The sequence below is a fragment of the Mastigoproctus giganteus genome, chromosome 8, assembly GCF_048544385.1.
Source record: "Mastigoproctus giganteus isolate SK-2022 chromosome 8, ASM4854438v1, whole genome shotgun sequence".
Taxonomy (NCBI): Eukaryota; Metazoa; Arthropoda; class Arachnida; order Uropygi; family Thelyphonidae; genus Mastigoproctus; species Mastigoproctus giganteus.
In genome coordinates this window covers 60,601,905-60,622,970 of record NC_143582.1, presented here as the reverse complement: position 1 = coordinate 60,622,970, position 21,066 = coordinate 60,601,905, and the positions used below count along the sequence as shown (strand labels likewise).

The 21,066-nt window shown below is 37.5% G+C and overlaps 1 protein-coding gene across 1 annotated transcript in view; it reads left to right on the top strand.

Annotated features, from left to right (window-relative positions):
- Nucleotides 1-21,066, top strand: part of LOC150081563 (proto-oncogene tyrosine-protein kinase ROS-like) — a 356,247-nt gene that overhangs the window by 192,407 nt on the left and 142,774 nt on the right. Inside the window, exon 20 of the mRNA XM_090380246.1 lies at nt 15,254-15,447. Coding sequence (XP_090236372.1) covers nt 15,254-15,447 — 194 coding nt within the window. The remainder of the gene's footprint in view (nt 1-15,253; nt 15,448-21,066) is intronic.

Here is a 21,066-nt window from a genome sequence, read left to right as displayed (position 1 = left end):
ATTGGCATTGAGCATGCTCAAACCATTCAAAGCCTTATACACCTCTATCAGATCACCTCGCCGGTGCCTAGTCTCCAGACTCTGTAATTTGCAAAACTTAAGCCTTTCTTCGTAAGAGCAACCCTTTGTTCCATTTACTAATCTTGTTGCCCTTCTCTGTACCCGTTCCAGCAGCTCTACATCCTTCTTGAAATGAGGCCTCCAGACCTGTATACAGTACTCAAGATGTGGCCTTACCATTGCCTTATACAAGGGAATAATCACCTCCTTATCCCTGCTAGAAAAATTCCTGTATATCATTGACAAGACACCATGAGCTACTCTTGCAGCTCGTCTGCACTGCTCAGAGAACTTCATATCTGCCTGCACAATTACCCCCAGGTCCTTTTCATTCTCCACCACTGTCAGTGTAGTACCGCAGAGTTGATACGTTGCTCTGGGGTTACTGTTTCCCATATGCAGCACTTTACATTTGTCGATGTTAAACCTCATTTGCCACCTCTCAGCCCATCTGTTCAACCTGTCCAGATCCTGTTGCAGCAGCATAGCGTCAGTATTGTCCTTAACGACCCTGCCAACCTTTGTATCATCTGCAAACTTGGACATTAAACTTGATATCCCATCATCAATATCATTCATAAACACCGAAAACAACAACGGACCCAACACTGAACCTTGAGGAACTCCACTAATAACATTAGTCCACGTTGAGCAGTGTCCATTGATTACCACTCTCTGTCTTCTGCCACTCAACCATCCCCTTATCCATAGCAGCAATTTGCCTCCAATGCCACACTGCTCCAATTTGTGCAGCAGTCTTCCATGTGCAACAGTATCAAAAGCCTTTCTAAGATCCAAATATATAATATCAAAGTTATTCCCTGCATCCAGTTCTTTTGTGACTACATCATAGTATCCAATCAAATTGGTCAGGCAAGACCTGCCCTTAACAAAACCATGCTGCGTCTGAGCTATAACTGAATTCTTGTCTAGATGATCCTGCAGTGCTTCTTTAACCAGTGCCTCCATTAATTTACCTGGAACAGAAGTTAAACTAACAGGTCTATAATTACTTGTGTCAGCCTTTGAACCTCCTTTGTGAATTGGGGTCACATTTGCACATCTCCAGTCCATAGGTACCTCCCCTGAGTCCAAGGAAGCTCTCATAATTATGGCTAAGGGTTTGCTTACTTCCTTTGCTGCCTCCTTTAATATAACTGGATAGATCCCATCCACCCCAGGTGCCTTTTTTATGTTTATCCTCAACAATCTCTCCTCCACTTTCCTCTCAGTTATTACAAAATCATCCAGCTCACTGCCAATGTTTACTTTACCTACATCATTCTCCTTCCTGAATAACTCCTCATGCGTGAATGTAGATGCAAAATACTCGTTTAGATTTTTAGCCACCTGAGCAGGATCCTCAACTGTTGAACCATCAATATCCAGTGGACCAATCTGATTCATCCCTTTCCTTTTCGAGTTCAAGTATGTAAAGAACTCTTTTCTGTTTTTCTTTGCATCCTTTGCCAAGGATTTTTCATAGTCTGCCTTTGCCTGCCTAATCTCCTTTGTGACTTGGTTACAGACCAACTTATATCTATCATAGGCTTCCATGTCACCCATTAATTTGTATGTATCCCATGCATTTTTCTTCTCTGCCACATGTCTCATTAGTTCATCTGACAACCATTTAGGCCTAAACCTTGAACAATATTTCTTAGTTGGTATGTAAAGCCTGGTAGCCTCCAAGATTAGTTCCTTGAATGCTTCCCATTTTGAGTTTGCTGTTGGTAACATCATCAGTTGGTCCCACTGTATAGAATTTAAATACTGTCTCAGACCATCATAGTCGCCTTTACGAAAACAAAAACCCTTCCCTTTACCTCTGATGGTAGTTACCTCCTTGAGTAAATCCCACTTCAACACACTGTGATCACTGCCACCTAGTGGTTCATTTATCTGCAGGTTCTTAATGCATGAAGAATCACTACTGATAATCAGATCAAGAGTATTGCTCCCTCTTGTTGCCTCACGAACATGCTGATGTAGAAAACAATCATCCAATAAATCCACAAAAGCCTTGCTAGTGTGCGAGTGACCAACCCACAAATTCCAGTCAATATCTGGGAAATTAAAGTCCCCCATTATAAGACTCTCTGATTTACTGGCCCACTCTATTTCCCTGTACAATATCTTATTATACTCATCAGAGTCATTAGGCCTATAGCACACTCCTACTCTCAATTTTGATTTCCCTATGCTTATGTCACACCAAACTGACTCGACGCTGCCCTGTCCATCGATGTCGACTGGCTTCACTTCCTTGGACTTTATGTGTTTCTTAATTAATAGCATGACCCCTCCTCCCCTCCTGTCCTGTCTATCCTTTCTATACACATTGTATTCCCCAAATTCCAGTTCCGCATTACTTATATCTGTGTGACACCACGTCTCTGATATCCCAACAATATCTGCCTTTGATGTTTTGAGCAATACCTCAAATTCATCAAATTTATTTACCAAACTCCTAGCATTGGTGTACACGCAGGTATACATGCACCTGTTTCTATTCTTAGCTACCCTAACACAACCCATGTGTTTACTTGTACCGCAATGACTACCAGCAGTCTCTGAAATATCCTGCATCCTGTTTTTCAGACTTCTGCTCATTTCAATAGAAGCAGTGCAAGAATCTCTTTCACCTCTGCCAGTGGCTACTGTTAATCTATTAGTCCTTGTATCCCCCCAACTAGCAGTTTTCCGACCCACCTAACACTGCCTCGACAGCATCAGCAAAAATTCTTGCACCCTTTCTATTTAAGTGTATCCCATCCCTGTAGAAGCAATCTCTCCTGTTAACAAGTACAGTCCAGGCTGAAAAAAATTCTACCCCTTGAGCCTTGCACAATCCCTCCAGGGCCGAATTGATCGACAAGGCTCTCATCATATACTCCCTCCTATCGTGTCTGGGCAGAATTGCAGACACTTTCAAGTTCAACCCTAATTCACGGCTTTTTTTCAACAGTGACCTGTACTTGCTAAGTAATTCCGCCGGTCTCCTACTCTTAATATCATTAGTGCCAACGTGTACAACTATATCACCTTTTGTGCCCTTAAAAGATGATATCCGCTCTACAACGTCATCAACCTTTGCCCCTGGCAGACATACCCTGGTCCTATTCCACCTATCCTTTTTACAAAGGATGTTCCCCGTTTCCCTGACAATAGAGTCACCAACAACTACTAGTTCCTGTGGGACCAGCGCATTCTGCCTAGGGGGCTGCTTCTGTTTTGCCTGATGACCAAGTGCAAGCTCTGGCGTTGATGTGGGCAGCTGAGAGCTTGATGGGCCCCTCAATTTATTTCCTTCGAGGGCATCCACCCTGTCCTTCAAGCTCTCATAAAGTCCCAGGCTTGTTTTATTATTTTGATTGCAATTAAAATATGGAATTCTTTCCAAAATTCTTTAAGAGTTGGACCTCCCTCCTTATCTCTACCTGAACAAATAAACAAACGCACAGTAGTAATGTATTGTATAGCTATGTGCATGGTTTGAAATGCCGAATTTATGAATGTTAGCATTTATTTATTGCAATTAATGTTCATATTTTCTATTCTTTTGATACTTGATATTTGAAAAAAATAACTCGTAAACCTGGGAACTGCCTGTATAGTGTATTTTGCTCATAGTGTTTGTGGGAGTAATCATTCAGAACTGTTTTAGTTTTGACTGTTTTAGAACTGTTTTACCCAGGTTGGAACTAGTTGATGGCCAAAGGCTGTTGGTACTCCACTACTATACAGGGTGATTCACTACCAGTGCGGCAAACTTGCAGGAGGTGTAGGGGGCACAAAGACGAATCGGAATCACATAGCATTGCAGGTCCAAAATGCCTTCGTCATGCGGTAGAGGATGTTGAATGGGAGGTCACGTGAACAGCGATCCCGCTGGAAGTCAGCATTTGCAAACCGTTTCTGTTGAAGAAACCAAGTAGCAAAAGTCCTCTGGAGTGGATAATCCGCAGGCTCCAATGATTAGATGCATTGCAGATGGTATAAACTCATTTGGTTTGTTGACAGTATCCTCCATACAGTGGATTGGGAAATACCCAATCGTTGGCCTATCGCTCGAGTTCTCGTACTCGGATTGCCTTCTGCAAGACGTAGAACATTCGCCTTCATTGTCTGGCATCCTCGTCGTTCGCTCTTGATTCATGGTATCTCTCATGAAATAACCAGTCTCATGTAACCTTCTGTGCACACATGCGAAAATCATATGATGAGGAGCACGCCTGTGCGGGAAACGTTCCTGGTACAAGCGCAGAGCGGCGCGCCCATTACAGTCCGCAGCTCCATACGCAAGGTGCATGTCGGCCAGTTCAATGTTTGGATACTCATCCATCCTACTGCCTCAGGAACCGGTTCGCAAATGCTGACTTCCAGCGTGATCGCTGTTCACGCGACCTCCCGTTCAACGTCCTCTACAGCATGACGAAGGCATTTCGGACACCCTGCAATGCTATGTGATTCCGATTCGTCTTTGTGCCCCCTACACCTCCTGCAAGTTTGTCGCACTGGTAGTGAATCACCCTGTATATATGTTTTTCATCAGTTCAACTGGAACTGTTTTGTGTGTAAGATCTACTGTTACCTAAGAGAATTGTGTTTTTCTTCCAGGTAGTGATATCACTGTATATTAGTTTGCTTGTTGAATTGCATATTATTGTACTATAATGTCAGACTTAAATTCTTCTGACTCTTTAGCTGACATGCCCGGAGATCTTGCAGTGGCTCCAGAGTTCTGGAGGCACAATTGCAAGAATTACAGCAACCAATTGTACAATTAGTGGATATTTTTAACAAGGAGTTTCCTCTTTTAAACCCTGATCGAGCTGAGCAGTATGTTTCTACTGTATTGGGTCAAATCAGTGATCCAAATTTATAGAGTATATGTTTGCTTTATGAAATAATTTATTAGACACCTTAAAAGGGGGATTGAAAGTAACTATAATGCACTCTCTCAATGATTGTGTACTCCCTATAACTCCAACAATGATTATTGATGTTACAAAAGTCTTTAATTACTTAGAGAGATTGGTATTAGAGCTTAGATCACAGAATGAGAAATTAAGAAGTAATCTAGAAAATCAACAATTGGCTGCTGTTGTTCCAGTCCCCACCTACGCTGGTGTGGCTGCTAAGAATGTGGGTGGACAGCCCTTGTGGGCATTGTGCCTAAACACATGGTTATTGTCAGAGCTAGTCAAAAATCAGAGTTGAAAAATAGTGAGGAAGTAAAAAAAGGAAATTACTAAGAGTTTTAAAAATGTATTCAAACAAATCAAAGTTAAATTTGTAAGAAAAGTTAGAGGCAGAGGTATTCTTATTGAAACTGCCAGTAACTCAGATCTAGAGCCACTTAAAAGATGTAACAAGTTCAAGGAACTTGAAATGATCATTGATACACCTAAAAAACTTCATTCTGTGATAATATTTTGATATTAATCAAGATATATCTGATAAGGACTTTATTGATGACTTGTTGAATAAAAACCTTATTGAGTAAGTATAAATGGGCTGGCCGACCGGGCTAGCCGAGTGGGTAAAGTACCTGCCCGGCACCCCAAAGGTCGCGGGTTCGATTCCCGCCACGGGCTTGGATCAAAGTACTGCAAAAACCTTGGGAGGTGCAATATGGCCACAGAAGCCGATGCGCCAACAACTACCAAATCAAAAAAAAATAAAATAAATAAAATAAATGGGCTTGTTGTACTGGGATCCATGGTACAGTGAAATAAGATAAGTGTAAATCCAGTAAATATCTTTAATTATGAATATAATTAAATATCTTTTATTATTCATAATTAAAGATATTTACTGGATTTACACTTATCTTATTTCATTCAACCTTATTGAGTTTGGATATACTGAAGAAAGAACCCAACAGTCAACAAATTTAAGAAATAACATGAAATCTAATAGACATTACTATCAAAGAGCTAGAAGGAGTCATAGAAATGTTGAAGAAATAACTTGACTGGCAGAAAGCTTCAAGAAGACTATATTATAACACCATTTACAAGGAGAAATGCCTTGCCTGGGATCATATGGTTCAAAGGATGATGTAAAATGATCCATGGGGACTAACATATAAAATTATTGATGAGAAAATCCACCCTGCAGAATACTTTTTGTCAATCACTTTACCAAACAATACAGAAACTCTTTCTTGGCAGGAGTCAATCACTGTCATCTTGGATCAAATAATTTATCAGGACTGTATGTACCTGAAAGATCTATTCAAACTGATATGAGAATTGGTCATCTAAGTTATATGGGTCCTGCATGCAAGGACATCTGCCATCTTGCATAGTGGCCACTATGCAAGATGGCAAGTGCCAAGGATTAGATTTGATGGAAGTAAGCATGCTAAAACCTGTTTGGAAATTGAAACTACAAATGATCATCAACCCAATGAATGCATGTTTAACTGAAGGCTGTTTTCCTGGGCCATGGAAATAGACCAATCTAAAAATCTTGCTGAAATCCCCAGACATACCTATTGATGCTTTGTTGTCTTATCAACCTATTGCACTCCTTCCTGTTCATGGGATGGTGCTGGAGAATTGATTATTCTAAGATTTAAGAATTACTACTATGTAAGAAATCTTTCAGTTCCATTTCAATATGGATTCACACAAGGCAGGTATATTGTTGATGCCATCAACATGGCTATTGATACAATTTCAAATTCGAATTAAAAGTATGTCCTCGGTATTTTCACGGACTTTGAAGGGGCCTTTGACACCTTATGGAGGCAGAATGTCCTGTAGAGATTCCGGGAGGCCAAGGTCTCAGTATCATTATACTGTCTGGTATCAGATTATTTTCATAACAGAAACCTAACAGTCTCTTCGGGCATTTGCTCAGTTTCGAGGCAGGTTACGTGTGGCTGCCCTCAAGGATCAGTACTCGGTCTAATTTGTTGGAATGTAGTCCTTGACGGGTGGCTAGCCACTGAGCCTATTGATATTTGCAAGATTGCATATGCAGATGACCTAGCCCTGCTGATCTCTGGCAACTTTCAGCCAGAACTTGAGAAGTCTAATAATATTTTAGAAGATTTAAATACATGGTGTAGTGTACATAAATTATGTACATAGTGATTTCTGTTACTAAAATCAAACAGCTTCTTTTGAAAGATAGATTAAATGTAAATAGACCTCCTATAATTAGACTTAATAATCAAAATATCAAGTTTAAAATTACTTATAAATATTTGGGTGTAAACATCATCATTATCAGCCATTTTCAATCCACGGCAGGATGAAAGCCTCTCTAGCAACTTTCCAGTTCCTTCTGTTTTGTGCAATTGCCATCCATTTACTACCCACAAACTCTTGAAATTTCATTTTCCATCTCTGTTGTTGTCTTCCATGTTTTCTTTTAGCTCCTCTTGGGTACCATTCTGTTATTTTCTTAGTCCATCTGTCATCATGTCTTCAAGCAATGTGTCCTGCCCAAGTCAATTTCAGTTCTTTAGTTTTGATAAGAATGTCCTTTACTTGTGTTTGTTGCCTAATCCATATATTTCTCTTCTCTTCTATTTGGATGTAATTATTGATAGTAAATTGTCGTTTATTCAGCATGTTAGATATGTTCTAGGTAAGATAAAATCCATGACAGAAAAAATATTAAGAATTAGCAGAAATACTTTCGGTATAAAATTCTATACACTGAAACTTTATTACAAATGTTTATTTATGCCCATCATATACTATGTTCCAGGTGCATGGGGTTTCAGATAACTAATTCTACAGTTAAGAAATATTTAGTTCCGGCTCAACGACTTTTTCTTCTAGCTACCTCCAGAGCATGTAGAACTGTTTCTACTTGCACTCTGCAGGTTTTAAATGGATGTATACCCATAAACTATGAGGTAATTTTACAATACTTACTTTTTCACAGATGAAAATCTTTACCTGCTAATATTGGTACCTACACAGTAAACTTGAACTTGTCAGAAAAAGAGGATGTTGCCCGGTTGAGGGCAGAGTTTCTTAGAGACTGGCAAATGGAGTGGGATACTACACTCTTGGGTAGAGTTACTTTCAGTTTCTTGCCAAGAGTTTTTGAGTATTCAAAACAACTAAAATGGTTCTGCCTAGGAGTATATACTACTTTTCTCATTACAGGGCATGGTAGTATTAACTCCAAGTTGCGTGCCCTTCGATTGTCAGCTACCTCACTCTGCCTGTGTGTGGAATATCTAATCCTACATTGTAACAATTATCTGGACATAAGAAATCAATTGCAAATTGTCACAAATGTGTGTAGTGTTGATGACTTTCCAAAATTGATTGTGAATGAAGAGAACTTGATATACTTTGTGAATTTGTGGTTACTGTGTTTAAAGGACAGAGACGTATTGTTAATGCAAATGTTAACCTTTGAGTGTACAATGAGTATAATTCATGGTTTTGAAAATTAGTTGGTATTTTATGTGATGTAAATCATATGCCTCTATTACTATTATAGAGGAATGTGATTTTTACCTCTGTTTCTCGTATGTGATGTAAAGCAAGCATATGAGCATATGTAGCATCAGCCAAAAAAAAAAATTCACACAACCATTCCTTCTAAAAGTTTGTCGAGTTCCTCCTTGAATTTATTTAAGCTATCAACTTCCACGACAAATGGAAGTTTGTTCCAACAATTAACCACCCACTAGCGGCAAATTTCCACACATCTATTCTACATCTGTCTTTTCTTAATTTGAATTTATGCCCCTTATGTTCGTAATCTGAACAAGTGGAAGGATCCCATCAGAATTCAGCGTGCTCAACCCATTCAAGGCCTTTTACACCTCAATCAGATCACCGCGCAGGTGCCTAGTCTCAAGCCACTGCAATTTACAGAACTTAAGCCTCTCTTGGTAAGAGGATCACTTGAACTCACCAATCTTGTTGCCCTTCTCTGTACATGCTCAAGCAAATCTACATTCTTTCTAAAATGAGGCCTCCAGACCTGTATGCAGTACTCAAGGCATGGCCTGACCATTGCCTTATACAAAGGGATAATCACCTCCTTTTCCCTGCTAGCAGAATTCCTGTATATCATTGACAAAACCCAATGACCTGCTCTTACAGCCTGTCTGCACTGCTCATAAAACTTCATATCTGACTGCACAACTACTCCCAGCTCTTTTTCATTTTCTACCACCCTAAGTGTAGTACCACACAGTTTGTACATTTCTCTGGGGTTACTTCTACCCGTATGCATTACTTTGCATTTGTCAATGTTAAACTTCAGTTTCCACTTCTCAGCCCAGTTGACCAAATTTTCTAGATCCTGTTGCAGTAGCACACTGCCATTACTGTCATTAACAACCCTGCCAACCTTTGTATCATCTGCAAATGTCGATATACCAATACTAAGCCTGATATACCAATATCATTGGCCGACCGGGCTAGCCGAGTGGGTAAAGTACCTGCCCGGCAACCCAAAGGTTGCGGGTTCGATTCCCGCCTCGGGCTTGGATCAAAGTACTGAAAAAACCTTGGGAGGTGCAATATGGCCACAGAAGCCGATGCGCCAACAACTACCAAATCAAAAAAAAAAAAAAAAAACCAATATCATTGATAAATATACAAAACAACAGTGGACCCAACACCGAACCATGTGGGACTCCACTAATAACATTAGTCCATGAAGAACAGCATCCATTGATTACCAACCTCTGTCTTCTCCCACTCAACCACCCTTTTATCCATTGTAACAACTTACCCTTAATACCATACTACTCCAATTTGTACAGTAGTCTTCCATGCACAACAGTGTCAAAACCTTTCTTGAAATTAAAATTATTTTTTGCATCCAGTTCCTTTGTAACCACATCATAGTATCCAATGAAATTTGTCAGACCAGACTTTCTCTTAACAAACCCATGCTGTGTCTGAATTATTGCTGCAATCTTGTCTAGATGATCCTGCAATGCATCTTTAACCAGTGACTCCATTATTTTCCCTGAAACAGAAGTCAAACTAACTGGTCTGTAATTACTCATGTCACCCTTTGATCCCTCTTTGTGAATTGCAGATACATTTGCACATCTCCAGTCTGTGGGTACTTTCCCTGAGTTCAAGAATGCTCTCATAATTATATATAAGTTTAGTTTAGTTATTTAGGAAACAGATTTGTATAACTGTTAAGGACCTTGATATATGTTAACAGCTACAAATGGAATAACACTTTGTGGGTGTTTTGAACTGGTTCTGGGCTAGATGTTTTGAGTGAAGTACTTTTAGGCTTTAAAAGTACTGACATTCTTTTGTATTGATGTTAAATGGTTTTAGTTTACTAGCACTACCTGAACTGTGATGAACTGAAACATTCTGTCGACCAGTTATTATTGGCTGGTACATAAACTCTTGTATTAGCATTAGTTGAGGCATATGATGCAAGAAAGCAAGCTTATACAGCATCAGCCAAAAAAAAAAAAAAAAAAACCTTCCCATTTCACCCATCCAGTCACTCAAAATGTTTGTGTAGTTCAGCCTTAAATTTATTTAAGCTATCAACTTCCACAACAACAGATGGCAGTCTTTTCCAGCAATCAACTACCACCTGGCTAAAGGCAAACTTCCACACATCTATTTTACAACTGTCTGTCCTCAGTTTGAATCTATACTTCCTCAGGTTCTTAATCTGAGCAAGCAGAAGAATCCCATCTGCATTGAGCCTGCTCAAACCATTCAAGGCCTCAGCCAGACCACCTCGCAGGTGCCTAGTCTCTAGACATAGCAATTTTCACAAGTTAAGCTTTGAATGGTTTGAGCAGGTCAATGCTGATGATAAGGCAATGGTCAGGCCTCCAGACCTGTATGTAGTACTCAAAGTTTGGCCTGACCATTACCTTATACAATTGGATAATGACTTCCTTATCCCTGCTAGCAAAATTCCTATATATCATTGACAAAACTCCATGACCTGCTCTGGCAGCCTGTCTGCACTGCTCAGAAAACTTCATACCTGACTACACAATTACCCCCAGGTCTTTTTCATTCTCCACCTCCCTGAGTGCAGTACCTCTCAGTTCATATGTTTCTGTTGGGTTACTGCTACCCATATGCAGTACTTTTTATTTGTCAATATTAAACTTCAGTTGCCACTTCTCAGCCCATCTGCCTAACTTTTATAGATTCTGTTGCAGTAGCATACTGTCTTTAATGTCATTATCAGCCCTGCCAACCTTTGTATCATCTGTAAACTTGAACATTAAGCCTGATATACCTTCATCAATATCATTGATAAATACACAAAATGACAAAGGGCCCAGTACAGAATCCTGTGGGACTCCACTAATAACATTAGTCCATGTACAGCAGTGTCCATTGATTACCACTCCCTGCAATCTCCCACTCAACCATCCATTTATCCATTGTAGCAACTTGCCCTTAATGCCATACTGTTCCAATTTGTACAGCAGTCTTCTATGTGCAACAGTATCAAAAGTTTTCCTGAAACCCAGTATATGCTATCAAAATTATTTTTTCCACACAGTTCCCTTGTGACCACATTGTAGTATCCAATCAAATTTGTCAGACAAGACCTGCCCTTAACAAACCCATGCTGTGTCTGAACTATTACTGCAGTCTTGTCTAGATAATCCTGCAATACTTCTTTAACCAGTGACTTCATTATTTCCCTGGAATAGAAGTTAAACTAACAGGTCTATAATTTTTTATGTTGCCCTTTGAACCCCCCTTTGTGAATTGTGGATATATTTGCACAACTCCAGTCCATGGGGGACCGCCCCTGAATCTAAGGATGCTCTCATAATTATGGTTAAGGATTTGCTTACTTCCCTCGCTGCCTCCTTCAATATAACTGGATAGATTCCATCCACTCCAGGTGCCTTTTTTATGTTTAACTTCAACAATTTCTCCTCTACTTTGCTCTCAGTTATTACAGAATCACTTAGCTCCCTGTTAGAGTTTGATAAACATCTGTCATTCCCTTCCTTACAGAATTCCTCATGTATGAATGTATATGCAAAATACCCATTCAGTTTATCAGCTACTTGAACAGGATCATCAATAGTTGAACCATCTATTTTAAGTGGACCTATATGATTCATCCCCTTCCTTCTAGAGTTTACATAAGTAAAGAACTCTTTGTAGTTTTTCTTTGCATCCTTTGCCAAAGATTTCTTGTAATCTGCCTTTGCTTGCCTAACCTCCTTTGTGACTTGATTACAGACTAGCTTATATCTGCCATAGGCTTCTGTGTCGCCTAATAATTTATATGCATCCCATGCATTTTTGTTCTGTACCACAAGCCTCATTAATTCAATTGACATCCATTTAGGCCTGAATCTTGAACAGTATTTCTTAGTTGCTATGAAAAGCCTAGTAGCCTCCAAGATTAAGTTCCTGAAGGCTTCCCATTTAGAATTCACTGTTGGTAACATCATCAGTTGATTCCACTGTACAGAAATTAAAAACTGTCTGAGACAGTTTTTAATCACCTTTACAAAAACAAAAACCCTTCCCTTTACCCTTGATGGTAGTTACATCTTTAAGTAAAGTGCACATCAGTACACTGTGATCACTATCACCTAGTGATGCCTTCATCTGCAAATTCTTAATGCATAAATGAGATGCCAAATAGTGAACAAATGATAATGTATTTTAAAGACAAAATGCACAGGGCATAATAGCATATCAGTTATCAATACTTACTGTTATTTATTCTCAGTGGATACTATCAGAAGGTGGTATCCACTGAGAATAAATAACAGTAGTCTTCTCTACTAAAGAAACATTACTTATTCGAAGTAGTGCAATACCTGGTATCTCATTGTTGAAAGCAGCCACAATATGAGATACAATTAAAAAAGATGCTTTCACACTAATTATTTTTAATTTTAATTTAATGGTAAACTATGGTGTATTTATACCACTATTATATAGTTATTTAAATCCATATGCTATTATGCCCTGTGCATTTCGTCTTTAAAATACATTATCATTTGTTCACCATTTAGCATCTCTGATATTGTGGAACCACTTCGCAACTGTGATGGCAGGTTTGCATTATCAAGGTACCTGCCCACCCACCGATGATAGGCCAACAGCTTAGGAATGGTGCTGGCTCGGTGATGGCATCCCCTGAGAATAAATAACGGTAGTCTTCTCTACTAGAGAAGCATTACTTATTCGAAGTAGTGTAATTTATTTTAAGTATCTCATTGTGAAGGTAGCCACAATATGAGATACAATTAAAAACAATGCCTTTACACTATGTACGTTGTTTAATTTATGGGTAAACTATTGTGTATCTACACTGATACTATATAGTTATTTAAACCTATAAGCTATTATGTCCTGTGCATTTCATCTTTAAAATTACTACTTTTACACAACAAATCCTTGAAGTATTGCAATTACTAGTTTGGTGTATTATAGTGGATTCTGGTTATTTGGGACACATTGGAATAGTGCATTTTGGCCCAATTAAGCGACTGCCCCAGTTATGCAAAGTTTCATGTAAATAGTTAAAAATACATACAGTGGACCGCGCTTTACGATTGATTCTCTGTATGATCAAATCACGTTATGATGGACTCACCATAATAAAGTAACATTCACTATACGATATGTAGTAAGCGCCAGTCATTGTGATCCTGTTTGTGAATTGAATTTTAATTCTATTAAACAGAGATTATAATAAACGAAAATAGGAGGAATATTATCCACAGGCTATAAAAGTAAAGATATATTAAGCAAAAATTTACACTTTATTACCTTCCAATTAAAAAATTAAATGATACATGAAAATCGGAAGAATATTTTCTACAGGTTAGCAAACTAAAAATAAATTTATACATGCATAGTTTAATTAATATGTACATACTAACTAGTTGATATTTCTGTTCACTGACATTTGGGTTGGGGGAGGTGTAAAATTTAAAACAGTAAAAAAGATAAGCAATCAAAGAACACAGCATGCACAAATTGCAACTAAGACAATGCTTGCAAGTGAGAATGGAGTAACAAGTTACGAAGCTTAAAATATAGGAACGAAGAGAAGATTCTGAAAATTTATTTATGTTTTTTTATATAATCGATGATTTCATGGAAGGGGAAACACATTTCACCATAATAACGTAAAAACCCATAGAATTCCAGGTGTTGGTATTATACCCAATTCAATAAGATTGAGTTTACTATCCATTTATAATAGATTGGACTAACAGAAAAGCCCAATAAACTAGAAACTGCTAATTGTTTTTATTGTTTTATGGTTGTGACCTCCAGAAATCTGACTGCACCACGTGGTATGGTCGGAGGCAATCATAGGTTAATCTCAAGTGCTGTGGTCTCCTTCCCGATTAAATGGCATGGTGTCCCAATTAAGAAAAGAAAACCTCTGACTATTTTCTTGATTAGGTTCTGTTCTAGATTTCTCTTGAATAAATGGCTGATCCAATTAACTAGTGTCCCAAATAACTAGAATCCACTGTATTTTATAACTAAAAGTTGAATCCTTTCATTTTATAAAAACTACAAGTTTACTTATATATCATATAATTTGTTCCAGGCATGGTGAACAGCAAACTGTTTTGATTCTAAAAATTAAAAATGGGAAGAAAAAACTTTTTAAAATATTTGTTTATTGATAGATATAAAATGTAACCCCTTACTAATTTCCTTTTTTCTTCATTTATATTGAACAAAACAAAATTTGATGTTTACATCAAATGAAATCACAACTTCACTATGCTGAAGTTAAAAATTAATGTTTATCTATAATGTATTTGCAAGATGGATTGATGTTTATTTAGATACAGATAAAGAAATAACTAATTCATAACTCTTATAAGTAATTTTTTTTTTTTTTTTTTTTTTTTGGAAACAGTTGATTGGTAAAGATGTTTCATAGCTTTTCTGTGTGCAAATAAGAAGATCAAAATCCATTTCTGAGTGCTAATAGTAAACTTTGAGTTAAAAAATAATGTAACTACCATCACAAACGCATGTGGACATGTGTGTTTGTGAATATACAACTTCCTGGAAGAGAATCTGATATAAAATTTGTCAATGTTTGAATTTTTTTTGTTAATATATAAATTTTTATATATAGTTTTGCTAAAATATAAATATAATTTATATTTTAGAAAATGTTGACTAAATAAAACAAAATCAAAATTTTTCAAATTTATACATAAAATAATTATTTATTTTAGGTACGAAGTTTGTCATTAACTGGCACTAGCCTAGCAGTGGATTGGATTGGTCGACATCTTTATTGGACTGAGACAGATAAAGAAGGACATTTCAGTGCAGTCTGGACTGTAGATCTAAGCTGTCTGGGACCACCTCGTTCCGTTTTTAATAAATCTGCCTCAATAGGAACCTTAAGAGTAGAACCATTCTCAGAGTAAGAGCATGTTTTTAACAAATGTTTTGAGAAAAGGAAATTATGTAGTTATTAATAAATAATTTATGTGGAGGACACTACTATTCTATCATTTGTAATTTAATAATTTATTTGAGGTACACCTGCAGAAAGATTACAAATCCACCCAGCACCCAGTAAAATCAATAAACCAAGTAAATGGATAGCCAACATATTTATATTCTTCTAGAGTCCTCCTATCATCACACCAAAAAAGAGGAGAAATTAATTAATAATCTAAAAATTTACTTTAAAAAATTACACTCTGTTTGTTGATACAGATTGTCAAACAAAAGAATATTTAATTATTTTAAGTTATACAAGAGAGAGATGCTCTATTAGTTGGTTTATTGGTTGGATGAATTTGTAACCTTTCTGGAAGTATAAATTGAATAAACGAAATAAATACATAAATAACTTGGTACTAGGGTTTCCATCACTTAAATTATGTTTGTAACATTTACTTGTATGTAGTTTTGTGATTTTAAAGTGGTAATGTGTATTAGAACATCCAGATAACTTCATAACATTAGTCTCTATTTGATTAATTTGGTGAAAATGTGTGAAAAAATATGGGATGATGAACAAACTATTTTTACAGTAAAATACTATCTTGAAATAACACAACTGACTATACTGCAGTTTCAGTTACATTATAGTTTGAGCTGTCCTCTAGGAGGGGAGGAACACAACAGGGAAATGCTATACATACAATTGAACTCCAAGATGATTTGACTTGGTAAATCTCATTTAAGAAACTTTATTTAAACATCTTTACCAATCAACTGTTTCCAAAAAAAAAAAAAAAAAAAAAAAGAGAATAAAATAGTTAATGATTATTTCTTATTGATTTCCCAAATTTCATCAAATAAATAGATGTTGGATGAAAATTGCAATATACTTATGTTGTTTACAAAAATGACAGTCTAAAATTAGCAATTTTGAGATCTTCATTTACACTGTTCAGGGAATACATTATGTCACTTAATGTCAAAACTGTGGGAGTGAAAGAGCCTTCAGTTAATTACCAAACTGCTAATAATACTGATTTGAACAACAACAGACATTTCTGCAACCTACTGACGAACTTCCTCATTTCATAATTTGGTTAGAAGGACACTGAAACCTTACAAGCATGTCTGGCACCTCCATAGCCAGGTGGGAAGGATCAGCAGTGCGTAGCACATGCTTCTTGATTAGACCGGGGTTCGAGCCCGTCACCACCAAATATGGAGGATGCGGAAAGGTCAGGGAATGACCACCGCATATCCCGGAGCAATATGGCCTTAGTTGCTAACGCTCCTAAAAACCAAATAACTAACTAACAAGCACGTCTTAATTCCAAAATAACTGTACAGTACAGTGCAGTGTAATACAGTACATATAAGTTCATCCTGAGTTCAAAATACTTGAAGCTTCACTTCAAATCTCTGAGGCTAAGGCAGAGCTATTATGGCTTTTGAGGGGAAATTCTATAGTGTATGGCCAGTGAGAAGTGAAACTGTTGAATTTTTTATTTTTTTGTAATCTATAAGGTGATATAGATTGTGAATGGAAAAAAGAAGATGCTATTTACTGTGATCAAACTTAACAATTTATATAATTTGGGTAAACAGAAACATGGGTAACACTTACTGGAGGTGATTAAAGAAAAAAAAAAAAAAAAAACCATTACTAGTCAGAACATAAAAGGCAGATCATAAATTTTTTTATTTGAACAGAATTTTTCTGAAATACAGAAATTTTTTCATAAATTAAATTTTTATCTTTGAGTTTACATTTATTATGCCTAGGTTAAATCGAAAATAGTTTCAATAAAGTACATAATTTTATGATAATCTTAAAATCATGGTCCATTATTTTACATAATGATTCTTACATTATTATGCATATAATTGATATGACTTAAACTGTGATTGTGTAGTCATATCAATTGAAGATTAGCATTAGCATTAGTAGAGGCATATGATGCAAGAAAGCAAGCTTATTATGCAGCATCAACCACAAAAAAAAAAAAAAAAAACCACTCCCATTTCACCCCTCCATTCATTCGAAATACCTGTCCAGCTGAGCCTTAAATTTATTTAGGCTATTAACTTCCACAACAAGGGATGGAAGTCTGTTCCACCAACCAACTACCCGCTGGCTAAAGTTCCCCACGTCTATCCTACATCTGTCTTTCCTCAATTTGAATTTATGCCCTCGGGTGATTATTCTGAGCAAGAGGAAGAATCCCATCAGCATTGAGTATGCTCAAACCATTGAAAGCTTTATACACCTTACCATTGCCTAGTCTCCAGACATTGTAATTTGCAAAACTTAAGCCTTTCTTCTTAAGAGCAACCCTTTGTTCCATTCACTAATCTTGTTGCCCTTCTCTGTACTCGTTCCAGCAGCTCTACATCCTTCTTGAAATGAGGCCTCCAGACCTGTATACAGTACTCAAGGTGTGGCCTGACCATTGCCTCATACAAGGGAATAATCACCTTATCCCTGCTAGAAAAATTCCTGTATATCATTGACAAGACACCATGAGCTACTCTTGCAGCCCATCTGCACTGCTCAGAAAACTTCATATCTGCCTGCACAATTACCCCCAGGTCCTTTTCATTCTCTACCACTGTCAGTGTAGTACCACAGAGTTGATACATTGCTCTGGGGTTACTGTTTCCCATATGTAGTACTTTACATTTGTCAATGTTAAACTTCATTTGCCACCTTTCAGCCCATCTGCTCAACCTTTCCAGATCCTGTTGCAGCAGCATAGCATCAGTAGTGACCTTAACAACCCTGCCAACCTTTGTATTGTCGGCAAACTTGGACATTAAGCTTGATATATGATCATCAATATCATTTATAAATACAGAAAACAATAATGGACCCAACACTGAGCCCTGAGGGACTCCACTAATAACATTAGTCCCCGATGAGCAGTGTCCATCGATTACCACTCTGTCTTCTGGCCCTCAACCATCCCTTTATCCATAGCAGCAATTTGCCTCCAATGCCACACTGTTCCAATTTGTGCAGCAGCTTTCCATGTGCAACAGTATCAAAAGCCTTTCTAAGATCCAAATATATAATATCAAAGTTATTCCCTGCATCCAGTTCTTTTGTGACTGCATCATAGTATCCAATCAAATTGGTCAGGCAAGACTTTCCCTTAACAAAACCATGCTGTGTCCGAGCAGTAACTGAAGTCTTGTCTAGATGATCCTGCAGTGCTTCTTTAACCAGTGCCTCCATTAATTTTTCTGGAACAGAAGTTAAACTCACAGGTGTATAATTACTGCTGTCAGCCTTTGATCCTCCTTTGTTAATTGGGGTCACATTTGCACATCTCCAGTCTATGGGTACCTCCCCTAAGTCCAAAGAAGCTTTCATAATTATGGATAAGGTTTTGCTTACTTCCTTTGCTGCCTCCTTTAGTATAACTGGATAGATCCCATCCACCCTGCGCACCTTTTTTTATGTTTATCCTCAACAATTTCTCCTCCACTTTCCTCTCAGTTATTACAAAATCATCTAGCTCACTGCCAGAGTTACTTCACCTCTGGCATTCTCCTTCCTGAATAACTCCTCATGTGTGAATGTAGATGCAAATACTCATTTAGTTTGTTAGCCACCTGAGCAGGATCCTCAACTGTTGAACCATCAATATTCAGTGGACCAATCTGATTCATCCCTTTCCTTGTAGAGTTTACAAGGTAAAGAACTCTTTGCTGTTTTTCTTTGCATCCTTTCCAAGGATTTCTCATAATCTGCCTTTGCTTGCCTAATCTCCTTTGTGACTTGGTTACAGACCAGCTTATATCTATCATAGGCTTCCATGTCACCCATTAATTTATATGTATCCCATGCATTTTTCTTCTCTACCATATGTCTCATTAGTTCATCTGACATCCATTTAGGCCTAAACCTTGAACAATATTTCTTAGTTGGTATGTAAAGCCTATTAACTTCCAAGATAAGTTCTTTGACTGCTTTCCATTTTGAATTTGCTGTTGGTAACATCATCAGTTGGTCCCACCGTATAGAATTTAAATACTGTCTCAGACCATCATAGTCGCCTTTGCTAAAGCAAAAACCCTTCCCTTTACCCCCTGATGGTAGTTACCTCTTTGAGTAAATCCCACTTCAGCACACTGTGATCGCTGCCACCTAGTGGTTCCTTTATCTGCAGATTCTTAATGCATGAAGAATCACTAGCGATAATCAGATCAAGATTATTACTCCCTCTAGTTGCCTCCCGAACATGCTAATGTAGAAAACAATCATCCAATAAATCCACAAAGGCCTTGCTAGTGTGTGAGTGACCAACCCACAAATTCCAGTCAATATCTGGGAAATTAAAATCCCCCATTGTAAGACTCTCTGATTTACTGGTCCATTCTATTTCCCTGTGCAGTTTCTTATTATACTCATCAGAGTCATTAGGCCTATAGCACACTCCTACTCTCAATTTTGATCTCCCAGTGCTTATGTCACACCAAACTGACTCGACACTGCACTGCCCAGCGATGTCGATTGGCTTCACTTCCTTGGATTTTATGTGTTTCTTTACTAATAGCATAACCCCTCCTCCCTTCCTATCCTGTCTATCCTTTCTGTACACATTGAACTCCCCAAATTGTTGTTCTGCATTTCTTATATTTGTGTGACATCATGTCTCTGATATCCCAACAATATCTGCCTTTGATATTTTGAGCAACACCTCAAATCCATCAAATTTATTTACCAAACTCCTAGCATTGGTGTACACACAAGTATACATGCACCTGTTCCTATTCTTAGCTACCCTAACACAACCCATGTGTTTACTTGTACCGCAATGACTCCCAGCAGTCTCTGAAATATCCTGCATCTTGTGAAGCAGTGCAAGAATCACTTTCACCTCTGCCAGTGGCTACTGTTAATCTATTAGTCCTTGTATCCCCCCAAGCTAGCAGTTTTACGATCCACCTAACACTGCCTCGATAGCATCAACAAATATTCTTGCACCCTTCCTATTTAAGTGTATCCCATCCCTGTAGAAGCAGTCTCTCCTGTTAACAAGTACAGACCAGGCTGAAAAAAAATTCTACCCCTTGAGCCTTGCACAATCTTTCCAGGGCCGAATTGATCGACAAGGCTCTCATCATATACTCTCTCCTACCATGTCTGGGCAGAATTGCGGACACTTTCAAATTCAACCCTAATTCACGGCTTTTTTTTTTCAACAGTGACAAAAATAGTTTGTTCAATATCCTGTATTTTTTACATTACACATTTTCGCCAAATTAATCAAATACAGACTAATGTTATGAAGTTATCTGGATGTCCTAATACATATTATGGGGAGCTTTTATGGCTTTTTTTGTATGTATCTTACCAGTATTAGATTTTGACTTTGATTTTATATGAAATAAATATAATAAAATGACGTACTTTATAAACAAAATAATTATAAACCCATTAATGTATAATAGTGTTATTAAAAGATAATATGACTGTAATTTCCTAACATAAGACAGAGAGTAATATATTTCAGTATAATACGGTTAAAATGTATATACAAAGGGTACTAGGAAAGATTTGCAATACAGCTTTGTTTATTTAATT